Source organism: Simochromis diagramma, unplaced genomic scaffold, assembly GCF_900408965.1.
Source record: "Simochromis diagramma unplaced genomic scaffold, fSimDia1.1 OVJJ01000653.1, whole genome shotgun sequence".
NCBI lineage: Eukaryota > Metazoa > Chordata > Actinopteri > Cichliformes > Cichlidae > Simochromis > Simochromis diagramma.
Window position 1 is genome coordinate 73,802 of NW_024387544.1, and position 19,524 is coordinate 93,325.

The window sequence follows — 19,524 nt, forward strand, 5'->3', positions numbered from 1 at the left end:
GTGTGGTGTTGATGTCTTCCACTAGCAACACAGATGCAGTTGGTTCATCCAGCAGCAAAGGCCCTGGTGTGCTGCAGACAGCCCCAGCGGGCAGCACAGGCCTTGGTGTGATGCCTATGGATCCAGACAGCAGAACAGGCCCTGGTGCGGTGCAGATGGCCCCAGCCAGCAGCACAGGCCCTGGTGTGGTGCCTATGGGTCCAGCCAGCAGTACAGGCCCTGGTGAAGCTCAGTTGATTTATGCTAGCAGCACATGCCCTGGCGTGGTGCCTATGGGTCCAGCTGGTAGCACAGGCCCTGGTGCGGCTCAGTTGGTTTAGCAGCACAGGCCCTGGTGTGGTGCCTATGGGTATCCCACTGAATGGGCCATTGAACAACCCACTGAATCGGCCACTAAACGACCCATTGAATGTGCCCATGAACGACCACTTGAATGGGCCACTGAGCAACCCATTGAATGGGCCATTGAACAACCCATTGAATGGGCCACTAAACAGGTGGCCTGTTGCCTTCAGGTGGGCTGCACATGTAGACCTCAGCGGTGCAGCAGATTCCCGCTCTTGCTCGTAACTCTGTGCTCTCCAATCCTGCTCATACAAATTTGCTGACCCTGGACTGTTTGTCAATACTATCAGTAAAAAAGTAAAGGCTTTGAAATGTACTCAAAGTAAGAAAGTGAAAAGTAACTTGTTTCTACCTCCTATTTTTGTTCAAAGCTCACTGCACCTTGTGCTATAATAATATAATATCATTAGATAGGAATACAGACTTTAGTCTAATTTATAATTCTAATTGTACTCATCTTCAAAAAGAAAGAAAAAAAAATTTGATTTCCTGTTGCTAAATTGTAGAGGGTGACTTTGCCTCTAAACAGGAAAATGTGGATAGTCAAGGGTTAAAGTAGATTAAGCAGGTGAGGAACCCTAAAATTAAATGTAATGGTTCAGTGTGGGGAAAAGAATCATAACTCACAATAATTTCTATTGAGAGCTCCAGTAAATTTTCTTAGTGTACAGGCTGTGATCAGCTGACCTGCTGATGGATGTACTCTGTGGATGTACACAACTGACTGCAACCAGATGTTAAATGTTTCATGAGTTTTCCTGCAGCAGTCCAGCCTAGACTTAATAAATGTATGACTCCGTTTTTAAGTGTTACTCTGTGTGTCTGGGAGAGATGGGCAGTAACGCGTTACTGTAATCCGATTACTTTATTCAAGTATTGAGTAAAGTAAGGGATTGCTATTGCAAAAAAGGTAATTAGATTACTGCTACTTTCCCATAAGCACGCTTTGTTACTGCATTACTAAATCGTGATTTTGTTTGTGAGTGTCTCATGACAATGACGTAAGCGCAGGTGATGTTCGTGGCCACAGCTATGTGCAGATCAACAATGGATAATATATCAAGTGAAGGAGAAAGTACAACCATGCAGAGTTTAAAGCACGGAAGTACTGACCTTGCTTTGAGATTGATTCTGTAAAAAGTGACAACAACATTACAGTCCGCTGAACACTGCATGGGAAGACTTCTGAGCAAGCACCAAGCGCCCTGCCAGGGGAATGTGAAAGTCACAGAGTAACCCCCAGATCCTTCCACTGACATGACCACTGTGGCACACCTGGACCAGAGCAAACCTCCACCTGCCCCACTCCTGCTATACAGGAGAAAATAGAGCAACAGGACTGCTGAGTCTTTGATTTTATTTATTTTTTGCTGTGTTTTACTTGCATCTATTTGAAAGAGTGAGTGTAAACACAAAAAACGATTTTATTTTACATGCTGGAATATGCAGAAAACGGGTTTAAATGTTAAACAAATTTCTTCCAGTCAGATAATTTTGCATATTTTTAATTTGTGCTTAATGCAGAAAGTTAAAAGATTAAAACTAAGAAAACAAGTTTTAAAAGGAGACTTTATCATTTGATAACATTTTATATGATGGATTATGCAGAAAAAGTAGAATTAGGCTGAAAGATCTATTTCTTTATTACCTATTCAGGTTGCGTATCATGTTTTTAAAAAGTAACTAAATATCAGTAACAACAAGTAACAAATTACTTTTGAAAATAAGTCATCAGGTATCAGTAACAGGATTAGTTTTGGGGGGGAAGTAATCAGTAATTAGTCAATGATTACATTTTTCAAGTAACTTGACCAACACTGGTGACAGGATATTTTTAAATTCACTCTTAAATTTCATTCTCATTTGGTTGTTTGACAAAATAAAATAAAAAGTACGAAGAGAAGATATTTATTATGGCTTTTTTCAATGAATGAATGTAGAATTGGTCAGACTAGGTTGTGGTCACAAAAATCCTGAGTGGGCAATGCAGTCTACATAGCATTAGCTGCTCACCTGGCTGAAAAGCAAGGGAAAAAATGTATAGGCATTATTAGCTAATGCTGAATGACTCAAAATAGCATTAGCTGCTAATAGTACTAAGAGGAGCAGTAAATCCTGATAATGGCCCAAAATCAAGGTTCGAGGTTCTTTATTCGTCACATGCAGCTTGCTAGCTTGCCGTTATCTAGCAATGAGAGGGAATGACAATGGATGTGTCCACATTCAGAGGCAGCATCCCTGGGAGGCTGCATTTGTAGGCCGATTATGTCACACTGAGGTGACGAAGGCTGTCCAAATTCGAAGGGTGCTCCAGTTGCGGCTCACAAGTGCATCCGTCTTTTCCCCAGATTTGAAGGGTGTATCTCTCCTGGGTGGGCCCTTTATGTCAGTCCAGACACATGTGGCTTGGGTCAAGCTTTGGTTAGTTAGTTAAATTTTCTACCGAAGCTGGGTATGATTGGCAGTGTGAAGCCATACTCAACATTTTATGATAAACTGAGCAGACAGTTCACTATTTAAAGTAAGTGCATTTAAGGGGACCAAACATCTGGCCCATGAACTGTGGTAAGAAAACAGACGTGATCATGCTGTGATAAATTTTATTTAGTTAAAAATTTGTTTTCATCAGTGGGATTGTGCTGGTTTCAGTGGAAAAAGTATGCAGCTCATTTAAACAAAAGGTTCAAAGAGCTGTGAAAAGTTGTACATTCATAAAGTGTGTCAGTATTTTTATAAAGATGTCATGTTTCTGTATCATCTCTCTCCTGTTAGACCCTCTGACTCAGTCTGCTTAATGCACTGATATCTTGAACATCTTAAGTGAATGATATTACACAATTTTCTCATCCAGTAAAAGAATATTTACTGCATCAGTTTGTCTTCCATTTTATCTGAAACATACAGGGATCAAATCTTTTTAGTTTATTTTTGGGATATTGCCTATTGCACTGAAGCACCGCAGCAATTTCCTAATGTTGTAAACCTGCTCAACATTTGGCAATAAACCCCTTTCTGATTCTGATTCTGATTCTGATTCTATTGGCGACTGTCAAGCCTTTGAGTCGCCGAGCAGCTGAATAGGGGAATAATGTTGACGCGCCCGCTGTTTAAAACGTAAGTCAAAGTTCCAGGTTAAAACTCCTTTATTTGTTATCAAATCCTTAACATCCGTAGAAAAACAGTGATTAAAACATTCTAAGCTTGAGCGGTCAGCAAAAGTCGACTTCCCCCATCACCCACTCATTCACAAAAATTCCCTCGGGACGTGAACAGGTGATATAGCAATCACTATTACTGTTACCGACACCACGTGACCCAAAGCTACGCCTATCCACAACATTGCCCTTAAATATAACTAAAGCTTTGTGTTATGAAACAGCTGTGTGCATGTAGGAAAATGACCCAAAATGCAGACTCACGGAAACAAAAGGTGAACTTAAATACAGCTTCAATGCTGGATGGCAAACAGAAAACTGGCTGAAGTAGAAATGAACTAACTCGGCAGGCTGAACGTACAGCATAGAAGACGGTGGATAAGGGAGATCACGACACGGACACAGAGAAACACAGGGCTTAAATACGCAGACGGAGCAATCAGGGAATGGGTAACAAGAGGGAAACACAGCTGGGGCAAATCAGGCCTAACGAAACCGGGGAAGCAAAACCAGATACATTAACATAAGACATGGACCTTAAAAGTAAAAAAGGGAAACATAACACAGAGGCAGACTTGACACAGAAATACAGCAACTATGGAACAGAACAGAAACCATAAGGTGAAACTCTGACAAAGAAACCAAAAGACTACAAATGACGAATAAAGGCAAAAACCAAAGTACAATAATAATGAAAACTCTCAACTCTGGGTTGTCTAAGGAGCTTGGAAAGAAAAGTGTCTGGACTTCTTTACCTTGCTTGAAGACGTTTCACCTCTGATCCGAGAAGCTTCTTCAGTTCTAGGGTCAAATGGTGGAGAGGGTTTAAACCCAGTGGGAGTAACCCCCAAAGAGGGACAAAAGGACCCCCTGATGATCCTCTACCTAATCACATGAGGTGGCTCTTCTATAGAAGAGCTACCTGCACGGGACAAGACTCAGCAGTCCATCTGCATCTAAAGGACACTCTTTCGAGGATGCCAATGTTCACATTTTGGACAGAGAGGAAAAATGGTTTGAAAGAGTAGTGAAAGAAGCCATTTATGTCCACTGTGAGCGACCAACTTTGAACAGAGGTGGTGGCTTACGACGCCAACTGTCTGTCATCTATAATCCAGTTTTGAGTTCCCTTCCCAGACGCCTTAATGCCCACTCACATCCTGGGCCATCTGACCTCAGGAAATCGTATGATAGGGTGGGGCCAGGTTTCACAGTGAGCTCACCCAAAACCCTGGCTTATTGTGACCTACACCCGTTTTCACACCTTGGTTCATGTGATCAGGTAGAGGTAAATATCTTCAAGCAACTTAAAGAAGTCCAGACGCTTTTCTTTCCAAGCTCCTTAGACTACGATAACCTGGATGACTGAAAACCTTCACAGACATAAACTCTGAGTCAACAACCCAGGCACCCTAACACTTTGAAACAGTGGTCACTGTGTATTGATATTTGACTGTTAGACAGTCGCACAGGTATAAATGAAAAGAAATAGCTATTTATACCTTGAATTTGCACTGAAATGTAATATTTGAGAAAACTGTTAAACCTTATATATAAATATAATATTCAAGGATGAGTGTTACCTGCCTTCTTCACATATTTAAGGTTTTATTACTACAGTCAGAGAAGCTGCTGTTGTTCATTTGATTATTTTTTAACATTGTATGCTAACAAATAGCAGTCACAGATTAATATTTATTGTTCTATTTTGATGTAATAGAATAAATATTGTAAAATTAATGATTTTCTACTTCCCAGATTTTCTTGATTGAGTTGTCAGTAATGTGACAATAACTCATACTGGAAGTAATCTTCATGAGAAATGAAATTTCCGACTTTCAGAGGACAGAAGGAGACTGAGAGGTGACTCCCAGTGATGTCAGCTGACAGCAGAACGATTCAGTGCACTAACATGAAGATCAGAGTGTTTGCTGAGGACATACAGTAATAGTTGAATAGTTTCAACATGAAATATTCAGAAACAAATATACAGTCCAGTGTTTGTGTGACAGAGGCAGAAATTTCTCTGTGTGCATGTGGAGAAATCGGCTGTTAAATCAGAACATGAAGGGGTTTCGGGGGGCACATGAAAACAACGCTGTACTATCTCAGAGGACAGAGGTCATGTACAGCAACCACAGTAACCACACAAACACCAAAATGAGAAAAGACAGCTTAAAGCAAAGGCAGGGAGCTGTCCTTTTCAGCTAAACAGAAGAGGAATATACAGATAATGAAGGTCACACTTTGAGTCAGTCATATTTCATTCAATACAGTGTTCTACTGACAGATCCAGGATCAGTCCAAATCATCAGTAGTTTTATCCACTGTGACTGTGCTGCTCTGACCCCCCTCCTCCTTTCAGGGTGGAGCCTGCTGGAGTCCGATGGTTGAGACCAGGTCTGAGGAAGTGTAAGTGTGTTTTTAATGGGATTCATGAAAACAAAGCAGCACACATTCAACCATCTTCTTCATGTCAGGAGTCATCATCAAAGTGTCAATCAATGAACAGATGATGGATCAATAACTGCAGCTGGATTGTGTTTGTTCTCTCCATCAGATTCCTGTCAACTCACAATCGACACAAACACAGTGAACACAAACCTCAAACTTTCTGACAACAACAGGAAGGTGACACGTGTGGAGGAGGTTCAGTCATATCCTGATCATCCAGACAGATTTGATGTTTATCCTCAGCTGCTGTGTAGAAATGGTCTGACTGGTCGCTGTTACTGGGAGGTTGAGTGGAGAGGAAACGTTTATATATCAGTGAGTTACAGAAGAATCAGAAGGAAAGGAGGCAGTAATGACTGTGTGTTTGGACACAATGAACAGTCCTGGTGTCTGTACTGCTCTGATGGTGCGCCTCGTTATGTCTGGCACAATTATAGACAAACATTCATCTCCTCCTCCTCCTCCTCCTCTTCCTCCTCCTCCTCTGTCTCTAACAGAGCAGCAGTGTATGTGGACTGTCCTGCTGGCACTCTGTCCTTTTACAGAGTCTCCTCTGACACTCTGATCCACCTCCACACCTTCCACACCACATTCACTCAAACTCTTTATCCTGGGTTTTGGTTCAGGTTTCCTGGTGCCTCAGTGTCCCTGTGCTGAGTGGAGTGTAAAGAGTGTATCCTGTTACAGAAACACTCTGACTGTTGAACAGATAGTTCAGTCTGTACATGTCTGTCTCTTTCACTCACAAACACGTTTTCAGATTCATGGATTCAATCAGTTGATGTTTGAAACTTTTCTACATGATTCCTTGTAAAGGTCTTCCTCTTCAGTCCTTTAAAGATGGAAGCTCCCATTATTCCTGGATCCACATGTTGTTTTTCTGTCTTTTTCCACTCAAAGATTCACAGTGAATATCAGTATGTTGTGTTTCTCTGAAGCTCAGTTCACAACAGCTCCTCTGCATTTTCAACAAGTCTGAGCTCATTAAAATGAATCCAAATGTTTGATTTCTCTTTCTTAATGGGATGTTTCCAAACTCTCCACATGCTCTTACTGTTTCACTCATTGTTGGAAGCTCATCATGTGAAAATGTTTCAGCCATAGAAGCTGAAAATATTGGATCAATGGTTTTGAATGCAGTTCTAAGCAGAATCTGATTGTATTGTTGGATCATAATGCATGTGCCTTATCTAAAAAAACAGCAGACACTGCATTGACTATATGAAACTAGTCTTGTGTTTTTCACAGAGACATTTGCAACAGTAATATTCTTCAGTATGTTGGTAATGTCTTTGTTTGAATGTTCGTAGAAATGTGAAAACGTTCTATAGCATTGCATATTGTTGATACGAAGAAAGAAAATGCTCTCAATTATGGAAACAGCCAGAGGGTTTATGTTTGATGTGTGATTTACATGTGTGCAGCTGTTAATAAAGTTGGTGCTCTCTTGGGGGTGTGTTTATTCATCCAAAATGGCAGAAGACTCGTGTGTTTTTATTACTCCCTAAGTATCGTTCGTGCAATTTATCATGTATGTCGGTTTTTCTTGCGCATTTTCATACTTCTGCTAACAAATATGTTCTGTATCACGTTGCTTGGTTAAAGAGTTTGTCCACTGGCTGAATCGATGAGCTAAATAATGAACATTGGCTTTTATGAATCATTTCTTTGTGTTTGTCATTTCTGTTACACAATAAACTTGGTTTCTTTGTCACAGTGTTGTGTTCATGTTACAAATGTTTCTGACACAAATATTGCACAAACTTGCTTTTTTCTTCTATTTTTTTTCTATGGGTGTTTGTTTTTTCATATTGTAATGGTTAGTAATGTTGGCAGTGAACCTCTGACAGTCTGTCCTGAAATGAGTTGTGGCGAAGTGACCAAAATATGGTTGTGGTGTGTTGACAGTGTAACAGCAGCATTGGAGTGGTGTGAGAGTCCAGCTTCAGCCTTTATGTTGGACACTAAGATCTTTTATACAGAAAGACTAATAAAGAATCAATCATGAATAATTGTTGTTCAGACATTAGTTCCTAATGTTTGGAGAAACTCAATCTTTATCACAGCTCTGATGGGGGTGCAGTTAACTTTCACACTAATCAAGCTCTTTGTTTCAATTCAGTGATTCCTATTTAAAAACCTCTGCCTGCTAAACCTTCTGCTTCTTTTTCTGTTACTCCAACTTGACTGTGCAACAAGCGTTTTCCTAGATTTGTTTAAACAACTGAAGTAGTAATATACCTGCACTTTTTTTGCACCCATAATTATCTAGTAGCCACACTCTGTAACAGTAAGACTCGATGATTACACATAGTGGGTTACAGGTAGGCTCCCAACAGGCAGCAAAACAAGTCATAAAACAATAAAAAAGGCTTCCTTATCAAGAGCATCCCAGCACACACATCCCAACTAAACCTCCATAGTTTACACCTTTTTTCATTACAAACACTTCATTATCTCTCCATGTCAGAGGTCAACTGAAACCATGTCCAACTGAACCTCCGAAGGTTTTTTCCACCTTTTTCATTATAAACTGCTCTTTTATCTGTCAATTACACTTTCTGCTGACTAACCGAACCTCCATAGTTTTTCCACCTTTTTCATTACAACCTGATCTTTATATCTGCATCTCAGAGGCCAACTAAAACCAAGTCCACCTATATAAAAACACCCCATCAGACACACAGTATTTTCCTCTAGTGATGGGATAACCGGCTTTTTCAGCTCGGCTCACTAAAAAGAGCTGGCTCTTTCGGCTCCGAACCGGCTCTTGGTTGTTTTGTTGCTTTATTTAATTTATTATTAACAATAATATAAAAATTTGCAGAAAATGAATTACTAATGTAAAAAAAAGTGGTTTTATTTATGTATGTTTATATATAAATATATGCGGTGGCCCGTAGAGACAAAACATGTACAAATTCCAAAACACATTTCTAGCATTAACTGAACTTCCAAAACAGAGCTACCTAGATCACTTAAATTACACAATTGAAAGCATGAAAGCATATGTGTTGTAAGAGCCAATTAAAGGTTAATTTTATTGGTACTGGTAAAATGATTAGAGGAGAAATATATATGTTTGATGTTAAGAATATGATTCTAGTTGATTTTAAAATACTGTTTGTTAAATGTATAGAATATAGAAGTGCAACATTTTAATGCGCTTTTTAGTATTTTGGGCTTCCGGCACACTGTTATTGCGTAGTTGGGGAGTCGGATAAGCTGGAAGCAACACAGTTTTTTGACCGAGTCTTGCCATGTAAACTAAAAGTGTCAATAAACATATTGTTTGCAAGAAGGATACTTGGACTAGCTCGCGTTTCAATGCATGTTGCCGGACTGACTCCTAACGGCGGTACAGAAGAGTGAAATAGGGACGGAGTGCCGCCGCTACATAAGTCAAAAAACTAGCTTCACCGATATGTGGAGGATCGGCTGCACGGCGCTCGGGCGGAAGGGCGCAGCCTAGCGGAATGTAAGATAAAAGGCGCTGCTTAAGGATGCTGGCACAGAACCGGATAATTCTTTGGATTATTCTTTAGAAGAAGGTAACAAACTCTCTTATTACTTCGTACTGTAAGAAGAAAAAGACGTTTTTTGGAGGCTTGTTAAGTCTGGTGGAAAACGAAAGTGAAACTTAACTGCGTGCTATCGTTGAACCCGATCTCTTTTTTCTTTCTTTGTCTGTGGGACTGCATGTTGTAAAACAAGATTTGATGCGGTCTATGTGGAGTTTTTGGCATGTTATGAAGATGGTTTACACTATGTCTATTAAAGATTCTAAGCAGAAGACAAATAGTGCATGCTACTTGAGCCAATAAACCCCTGCAACTTATAAGATGGCGGAGGAAAGAGAGGTGGGAAGAACATGCAAGTTAACAGAGAAGGCTTTGGAAGAAAAATTACACAGATGGATTGCCTTAAGAAGACGAACATTAGGAACAATCACAGGCAAAATAAAGGAGATAAAGATAATGATGAGTGATGCTCAGAACCTTCAAAATGTGAAAGAAAGAATGGAAAGTGACTTTGCATTGGCTCTGAATGAGTTTCATGGTCACAATAACCAGGTTAAGAGCCTTTTGTCTGAAGAAGAAAAAATATTTGACCAGGACAATTGGTTTGAGCCCAAAATGACATCTATAAGAGAGTTTATGCAAACAACAAAGAAATGGATCGCAGAGGATCATAAGCATATGATTCCAAATGAAGCTGAGCAGCAGGAGCACATTACAAATGACTTGGAAGAAGCTGTTAACCCAGATGACAGCGCATCACAGGTTGGAGCTAGAAAGGATGCAGTTCATAGCTTGCGTGGGTCTCAAGTCAGCCGAGCATCTACAACATCTAGAGTTTCCTCCACTCGTGCTAAACAGGAGGCAGAACACGCAGCCTTGCTGGAACGAGCCGTAGCATTGAAGAAAAGGCGAGAACTTGAGTTGGAGTTGGCCAGGATTAGGCAACATCTTGAGCTGGAAACAGCAAGAGTCAAAGCGGAAAAGGAGGAGTTAGAGTTGGAGACTGCATTAGCGGAAAGTCAAGCAAAATTAAAGGTGCTCAAAGAATATGAAAGATCTGAAGATGGTCTTAGCAGTTATGTGTCAATACAAAGATCGCAAGGTCGAGAAGTTAAAAAGGAAAGAGTTGGCATAATGCTCCCACAACAAGCTGATGTGAGTAGTCACGCTAATTCACAAGTGCAAAACTCACAGGTACCACAACTGTCTCATACAGTCTCCACTCATGGGCTTAATGCTCACGTTGACAGAAGTGATGATCTATTGTCAGTCATGCAGAAACAGAATGTAATCACTGAGTTACTTGTGAAACAGCAGCAGTTGGCTCAGTTGCCATCAAAGGACATTCCTGTTTTTAAAGGTGATGCACTACAGTATAAGGCCTTCATAAGAGCCTTCGAACATGCAGTAGAGCAAAAGACTGATAACGAGCAAGATAAGCTGTATTTTTTGGAACAGTTCACTGCTGGCGAACCACAGGAGCTAATTCGCAGTTGTGTACACATGACTCCTAGCAAAGGTTACCGTGAGGCCAGACGGTTGCTACAGAAGCACTATGGAGATGAGCTAAGGATCGCAAGCGCTTGGTTTTCACTGCCCTATGCATAGCCAAGAAAACAGTCCTCATGAACTGGAAAAATAAAAATAATCTTAATTCTAACCAATATAGAAATTATCTATTAGATTACATTAGTCTTGATACAGCCTCTGCCACCACATCAGATCAATTGCTCTGGGCTCCTTTGATCAGCTCCATCACCTAGTGGGGGTGGGGGGTCATAGTTTGGTCCCGCCTTCACTGTTGTGATTGGTGTGGGGGTAGGGACAGGCTTAGGGCGTCGGGGGGTTCCCCGGAGGCATCTTCCTTGGGGGGCTCAACCCGGGGTAGCGGTCATGTCCGGTTAGGGGCTCTGTTGGCTCTCAGGTGACTGTTTCCTCGCGGCTGCGTGCAGCGGGGCTAGGGGAGGGTCTGTGCTGACGGACGTGGGTTACTGACCTGGTAGCCTTGCTGCCCCTGGGTGGGTCCGGGATGGGCGTGAGGTTCTGGGGGCGCTCCGTCTCTGGGCTGGGGCCCGGGCCGGGCCTCGGGGGCTTGGGTCCTGGTTTGTGTGTTGCCGGGGTTGTGGGCGGGTGGGTGCATGGGGGCCCGGCCCTGGAGCAGGGTGCCGCCGGTGTGTCGAGCCGCCTGTGGGGCTCTTCAACCGGTGGGGGAGATTGTCACACCTTGCAGGAGCTTTCCTCCCCTCAGGAACTCTCTGCAGGAGGGGGAGATACAGGAGAGGTGGAAGAAGATCTCAGCCTGGGTGTCTATTGTCTCATGTAGTCTGGAAGACGAGTGGATGGTGGGGTGGGTGCAGTTTTCTCTGTGGTGGGGTTGGGTGGACTGTCCCGGGCTCTGTGGGGCCGGGGGGTGCTGCTGCGCTGGGCCCCGGTCTGGATGGGCCTGGGCCCCCTTTTCCCTGGCGGGTTGCGGAGTATGGGAGTGCCTACTGGGGTCAGCGGGGGAGCTGGCCCCAGGGAGGGGTCACTTGCCTCCCTTCCTTCCCTCCCCATCTCCAGCTGGCTCCCTCTTCCCACTCCACCACAACCACCCACACATGCAGGGCCTTGGAGTAGGGGTATGTCACCAGGGTGCAGAGGAGGCTACCCCCCCCCCCCCTCTGTCCCCTTCTGGCTGCCTCTGCCTCAATTTTATCCCACAACTTAGACATTCACATTACTCACACCCTCATTACACATACATATAGGATCTTGGGGGTGGGCACAATACACGGAGTCCAAGTTACCATCAGGGTGTACACTTCACCCTTGGCATCGTTGCCCACCTCTCAATTTTAAATACACGTAGACATTGAGGGCTAACAGGAGGGACTATGCGCTTACCTGCTGCTCTCTGGCAGGTAGCTCCATGCCCTCCTGGGTTTTAATTGCACCTCAGAACAAACATGCATCAACACTACAATGAGCGGGTGGAGGGAGGTTTGGAGTCTTCTCTCACCCCCATTCTCTGCGGCCTGCTGGAGCGGGGGGGCTAGGAGGAGTTTGCCGTCCGGCTGCGGTCTGGGGTGTGGGGCTTCCCTGCTGCTGCGGAGTCGGGGCGGTCTGCCTCTCCCCACCGCAGGGAAAAGGGTAACACCACCTGGGTCTGGGTGCGGTTGCCCCCTCCAGGGGCGGGGGTACCTAGACCCGGTTTGTAGAGTACGCTTGGGGAGTGTGATCGTGTATACAGCGTCTCTTTATGTCTGTCTCCACGTCGGTTGAGTGTGGAGTAAGTGCACATGAGAGCATGAGGGTGGGAATGGATGTTTGTGTCTGTGTGTGCCTGTATGTCTGTGTCTATATGTCAGGTTGGGTATCAGACGCCACCTCTCTGGGGACATCTCGGGCCTTCCAAGGTTTGGAGGCCTATCTCCACCCACCACCACTTCCCCTGCCGGTGGTGGACTCCCTCAGGTGTCGGTGCGTTGGTGGTTCTTTGTATTTGGGGGTGGGCGTCCGGGTACACACCGGCTCACTCCTTGGCGGCCGCTTATTGGGGCTCGCTCAGGGCCATTTCGGAGGTGGGGTGCCCCCGGCCTCTCGGCCTGGGGCTCAGTCACTCAGGCACAGCTGGCTGCCGGCGGAGCTCGCGGGCGCGTCACTGCAACTCCCCCTGGCTTCGGCTCCGCGGCTGCTGAATGAGCCCTCATCTGGGACTCTCCTTAGCTCTTACTGGGACAGTGGCGCAGCTGCCCCTCTGTGGGTCTTCCTTGGTGTCTTGTGTTCTGGGGGCCTCTGGATGTCTGGAGTTTTGATCTCCTCCATACCTGCTTGATACCATAAAGGACAGGGCTGTGGCTCCCCACACTCCCTAGCAGATCTTTACATGGAGAAACCTCTGGAATGCAAGCATGCTGATCCACACAGGTATGCACACAGGTGTACACATGGGTATTCACAGACGTGGACTACAGCTTTCTATGTGAGGCGACACTTGGTGAGGAAGTAGCTCCAAAGAGGTGCACCATCATCCTATATTCCTTCATGGGCTCATCCAGCTTGCCATCTGGCCACCAGAGAAAACGAAGAAGATCAGCATCTCTTTCTGGTACATTGATTTGGTAAAACATTGATTCAATGTCTGCCATCAGCGCTACTGGCTCTTCACGGAATCTTAAAAGAACACCCACCAGTGTGTTAGTCAGATCCGGTCCCTGCAGTAACTCCTTGTTTAGAGACATATCCTGGTATGAAGCCGTACAGTCGAACACGACCCGCAACTTTCTCTTCTTCGGGTGATACACCCCATGGTGTGGTATATAGAACACTCTGTTGTCGTCACGGCTCAACTGGTGGTCTGGCACTGGAACTGCATAGCCCTTGGTGATGATGTTTTCCATGAAGCACTTATAATCTTCAAAAAACTGAGGATTCTTCTTACACTTCCTGAACAAACATGCTATCCGCTGCTCCGCAACACAATGGTTGTTTGGCATTTGAAGATTCTCATTCTTAATGGCAATCCAATGTTATAGTGTCCATTTTCGAAGGTCGTTGTCTTTTCTACTGCACGTAGAAACTGTTTGTCTTCTTGTGACATTTCCTCTTTGTCATCATAATTACGTTCTGAAAAATCAATGTTATACTGTTGGACCAGTAGCTTCTCAACTTCCACTAAAGAGATTCGGCTTACTGAGAAATGTGGTTTTTTGTTTTCTGAGTCATTTAGTTCTTTTCTTATGGGTCCATTCACAACCCAACCAATGGTGGTCTTCACTGCATAAGGACCTCCATTTTGTCCATTAATGACACGCCATGGCTCCATTGCTTTTGCACAGTTGGCTCCTATAAGCAGGTCTACATTAGCCTCTATCTCTGGTAGCCTCACTTCATGTAGATAAGGCCACTTCTGGATGTCTGACTGCTTGGGTATGTTTCCACTACTCACAGGTATACTAGTGTGAGTGAACACCTTGGGTAAGTCAACGAACTTAGAGAGTCAGAGGAGCAGCAGCAGAGAGGCATTTGTGAAGATCACAGTGGACTTCCTGAGGAGAATGAAGCAGGAGGAGCTGGCTGACCGTCTGCAGAGCAGTAAGAGGATTTATCTAAAGATTTAAGCTGCTGGATAAATGAGACATTTTACTGATGTCTGAAGAGATGGAGCAACATGTTTTAAAGATTCATTCTTTTGGAATTAAGTGTTTATTTCCACTTTCAAGTGATATTCTACATATTTCTTCTCATTCAGAACTTCAAGCTGCTGTTTGTCATTGTAAACTTAAGTCTAAGCTGAAGACGAAGTTCCAGTGTGTGTTTGAGGGCATCGCTAAAGCAGGAAGCCCAACCCTCCTGAATCAGATCTACACAGAGCTCTACATCACAGAGGGAGGGACTGCAGAGGTCAATGATGAACATGAGGTCAGACAGATTGAAACAGCATCCAGGAAACCAGACAGACCAGAAACAACCATCAGACAAGAAGACATCTTTAAAGCCTCACCTGGAAGAGACGAACCAATCAGAACAGTGCTGACAAAGGGAGTGGCTGGCATTGGGAAAACAGTCTTAACACAGAAATACAGCCTGGACTGGGCTGAAGACAAAGCCAACCAGGACATCCAGTTCATATTTCCATTCACTTTCAGAGAGCTGAATGTGCTGAAAGAGGAAAAGTTCAGCTTGGTGGGACTTGTTCATCACTTCTTTACTGAAACCAAAGAAGCAGGAATCTGCAGCTTTGAAGACTTCCAGGTTGTGTTCATCTTTGATGGTCTGGATGAGTGTCGACTTCCTCTGGACTTCCACAAAACTACAATCCTAACTGACCCTAGAAAGTCCACCTCAGTGGATGTGCTGCTGATAAACCTCATCAGGGGGAAACTGCTTCCCTCTGCTCGCCTCTGGATAACCACACGACCTGCAGCAGCCAATCAGATCCCTCCTGTCTGTGTTGGCATGGTGACAGAGGTCAGAGGGTTCACTGACCCACAGAAGGAGGAGTACTTCAGGAAGAGATTCAGAGATGAGGAGCAGGCCAGCAGGATCATCTCCCACATCAAGACATCACGAAGCCTCCACATCATGTGCCACATCCCAGTCTTCTGCTGGATCACTGCTACAGTTCTGGAGGATGTGCTGGAAACCAGAGAGGGAGGACAGCTGCCCAACACCCTGACTGAGATGTACATCCACTTCCTGGTGGTTCAGGCCAAAGTGAAGAAGGTCAAGTATGATGGAGGAGCTGAGACAGATCCACACTGGAGTCCAGAGAGCAGGAAGATGATTGAGTCACTGGGAAAACTGGCTTTTGATCAGCTGCAGAAAGGAAACCTGATCTTCTATGAATCAGACCTGACAAAGTGTGGCATCGATGTCAGAGCAGCCTCAGTGTACTCAGGAGTGTTCACACAGATCTTTAAAGAGGAGAGAGGACTGTACCAGGACAAGGTGTTCTGCTTCATCCATCTGAGTGTTCAGGAGTTTCTGGCTGCTCTTCATGTCCATCTGACCTTCATCAACTCTGGACTCAATCTGATGGAACAACAACAAACAACCTCCTGGTGGTTTAAACCATCTCTCCACCAGAGTGCTGTGAACAAGGCCTTACAGAGTCCAAATGGACACCTGGACTTGTTCCTCCGCTTCCTCCTGGGTCTTTCACTGCAGACCAATCAGACTCTCCTACGAGGTCTGCTGACACAGACAGGAAGTAGCTCACAGACCAATAAGAAAACAGTCCAGTACATCAAGGAGAAGCTCAGTGAGAATCTGTCTGCAGAGAAAAGCATCAATCTGTTCCACTGTCTGAATGAACTGAATGATCGTTCTCTAGTGGAGGAGATCCAACAGGAATCAGGAAGTCTCTCCACAGATAAACTGTCTCCTGCTCAGTGGTCAGCTCTGGTCTTCATCTTACTGTCATCAGAAGAAGATCTGGATGTGTTTGACCTGAAGAAATACTCTGCTTCAGAGGAGGCTCTTCTGAGGCTGCTGCCAGTGGTCAAAGCCTCCAACAAAGCTCTGTGAGTACATTTGTACTCATGTCTTTACTTTTAACATCCAACTGTGTCAGTAATTTATTTCACCAGGCTTTCTGTCTTTGTATGAGTTTGTATCCTAAAGTTTTGGGATTTCTCCAGTACAACTGTGACCTCTTTGATGCCTCCAGAACTCGGTGAACTCGAGACGCTGGATTCACCATAAACTCTGATCATCACTGCTGCTGTTATGTTATCAGTCTTTGTTTAAACACTTAGGCTGCATGTGCCTGATGTTGTGATACTTCATATTCACATGCATGCTCCTAGATACATTTCTACTGCAGGTCTATTTTTAGTCACAAATGTTGGTGAAACACTTGCTTTTACATGCATGGTGGGTCCTGCATTAAAGAAAGCATTTGAATTACTCAGTGAATCCTGGCAGCCAGAGAAACATCCTTAGTTCCACTTTAAACTAAACTCTGCTTCGGTCTTCCACAGTGTGTTTGTTGTTTCTTTGTTGTTGTTGGCCTGCTCTCTCCTCTCACTCCAATCTGGTTGCAGCAGATGTTTGTCCCTCCCTGAACCTGCAGACTTGGGTGCAGCACCTCAGTTCATCTTCAGTCTGAAACCAGCTGTTGTAGCTATATCCCCTCAAGCACACCTTCCCTGGTTATCTCTGCTGTGGTTGCTATAAAATTTAATCTTTATTAAAAAAAGAAGAACAAAAAAAAGTAAACTAAAGTCAGACTTGATGCCATTTGTTGGCAGCATGGTGCCTGTTTGTCTTTGATGATAAACTGCAGCACAGTCTAAAGCAAACCTTCTGACTTTATTGACTTTATGCATGTATATATTCTCCCTGTTCACCTTGGACACACAACAGCTCTCTGTTTGTTGTGATTGGATCTAGAACAGCCAACATATCCTAATCTAGATGATTTCTAAGGTGGTATCTGGGAGGAAAAGTTAAAATCAGCTTGGATGGCCTGTACTGTATGATGGCCTTGGTTGCACCACATTGATGGCCATGCAGGGTGGTTCACTACTTGGGCAAGAAGACTGAGGAGTGAGCCACACTTGGTCAAAGCTTGGTCATTCAAGCTCACTGTTTTCCCCTTGTTGGTTGATGATAGTATTTTTTTTTTTTGACTTATAGTCATCATTGTCTTCAAATTAACTCACACACTGCTGACTGCTGTAGCTTACCTGGCTGAGCAGGTGACCCATGCACTGAAGGTTAGAGTCGTGACTCCAGGGCCTGGTTTGAGTCTGCCCATGACCATTTCCTGTGTGTTATTCTCCTCACTTCTCCCTCCCTTCCTGTCTTCTTTGTCCTATACAATGAAGACAAAAGGCCTCAAGTTCTGAAAACTCTTCCCCTTCATCATCTTCCAAATCATCTCTCTCATCTAAAATCACCAGTATTCTCTGACTAGAGAATCTTTTCACAATCTTGAATGATAAGGATCAAAGTGGGTAAAGTTATTTATTTGTTGTGTTCCTATTTGCAGCTGGGATAGATTAAGAAAAACTATCGGCTGCCCAAATTACATCCAGTTTAGAAGACAAACATTGAGTGAAGTGTTTGTTTCATCGTCCTTCACAACTCATCAACCAGGTGTCACAAACTTCAGCAGAACAGTACAAAGCATGTCATACTGGATGGCTGCAACAACCAGAGTTTTACCTACCTTTGGTATTTCTTGACAGCATGAGCGTAATATTTACTGAACAGAGTCGTCTTCTGTAATCTTTTCAGATTCAGATTCAGAACACTGTATTTATTTTCAAGGGGCAATTAGGATACTGAGCTTGCCAACCGTACATACAATACACAAACATCACATTGGGGAGACGGGTCAGGCTAGGTAGTGTTAAGGGTTCAATATTGAGGAAGGGTACAAGAGGTGATTGAAGAATAACCACACTGATCCGGCCGGGTGAAGTCCAACGATGATTTTAATGAATACACGCGTGGGAAGACAACTCTGTACGCAGACAGCAATTGATCTTCAACTTAATCAAAGCACAAACAATTATTTTATACTACCAGGGCTTAGATTTACTGACGCCCCTTCAACGTCACAGATACATTTCATACATGGATCAGATCAACCCCACAATGACTTTTAACATATTTTGAAAGAACATCATCATCTATTTTCATAGCCGGTCCTTCTGGTCAACCTTTCAGTTTTTGTCTTGAAGTGAATTGTTCCTCTTTTTGCCGAGACAACAAGGAACGGTTCCTCGTTTCCAGAGACACTTTCGCAGTTACAACCAGACATAACTAACCTCTTTCCTATAAATAAGTCTAACTAATGTGTGTGTGTGTGTGTATGTCACGACCTCACTCAGCCTCTATGTCACCTCTCACCTACTGACTGTCTGGGTCTCGTCCTTAAATGCTCTCTCATCTCACCCGTTGCACTTCTGACCTTTCACCAGAACAGAGGCTCATCCTTATGTGCACTAACCTAACTGAAACTCTGCATGTACTATGTTGATTAAATGTTTTAATCAAGAACCTCTACTAAGAGCTTAGTAAAAGAATATAAAAGTATAACAGACAATTTGAATAACCTAGTAATTCAAATGGCCTCGTCTAGCCTGCTTCTCAGAATACTTAGACTCTGCTTTCACTTCTGCTTTCTCTTCTGCAACTTCCTGTCAGCCTGCTGCACTTAGTCTTTCTAAAAAGACACACACTGTTTAAACCTCTGAACACAATACCAATGCTGCAAATTCTATCATTAATGCAATGGTAATGATGATTATTTAACAATAGCAGTAAAATAATTTCCCTGCTCCACACTCCCTCTCTCGACCTCTGGAACACCAGAGGTCGCAATACATCGTGTCCACACTCCATGTGTAAGCTTAGGTTTTCTTGGTCCCTCTCTTGTGGTCCATCAGGCCTTGGACCTCCAGGATCCTCACCCCCTGTGGTCACCGAGATCTTCTGCAAAGGAAACAAAACACCTTTTCCTGCACCTCCCTAACTCATCCTATTTGGGACTTCTGTAATCAAAAGCCTGATCCTAATTATGTTCTTAACTTATTGACTTGTATTTATATATATTC

General features: G+C 43.7%; 2 protein-coding genes across 4 annotated transcripts in view; both read left to right on the plus strand.

Annotated features, from left to right (window-relative positions):
- LOC120727419 (NACHT, LRR and PYD domains-containing protein 12-like) overlaps positions 1-7,963 on the plus strand; it is a 48,798-nt gene extending 40,835 nt beyond the window's left edge. For all 3 annotated transcript variants that reach the window (XM_040021652.1, XM_040021650.1, XM_040021651.1), the window contains 2 exons: positions 5,866-5,912; positions 6,061-7,963. In XM_040021652.1, coding sequence (XP_039877586.1) covers positions 5,866-5,912; positions 6,061-6,611 — 598 coding nt within the window. In that variant the 3' untranslated portion in view covers positions 6,612-7,963. The remainder of the gene's footprint in view (positions 1-5,865; positions 5,913-6,060) is intronic.
- Positions 7,964-14,269: 6,306 nt separating this feature from the next.
- LOC120727418 (NLR family CARD domain-containing protein 3-like) lies at positions 14,270-18,995 on the plus strand. Its single transcript, XM_040021649.1, has 3 exons — positions 14,270-14,291; positions 14,420-14,548; positions 14,715-18,995. The coding sequence occupies exons 1-3, from the start codon at positions 14,270-14,272 to the stop codon at positions 16,481-16,483; spliced, it is 1,920 nt and encodes a 639-aa protein (XP_039877583.1). The 3' UTR covers positions 16,484-18,995.
- The last annotated feature ends 529 nt before the right edge of the window (positions 18,996-19,524 follow it).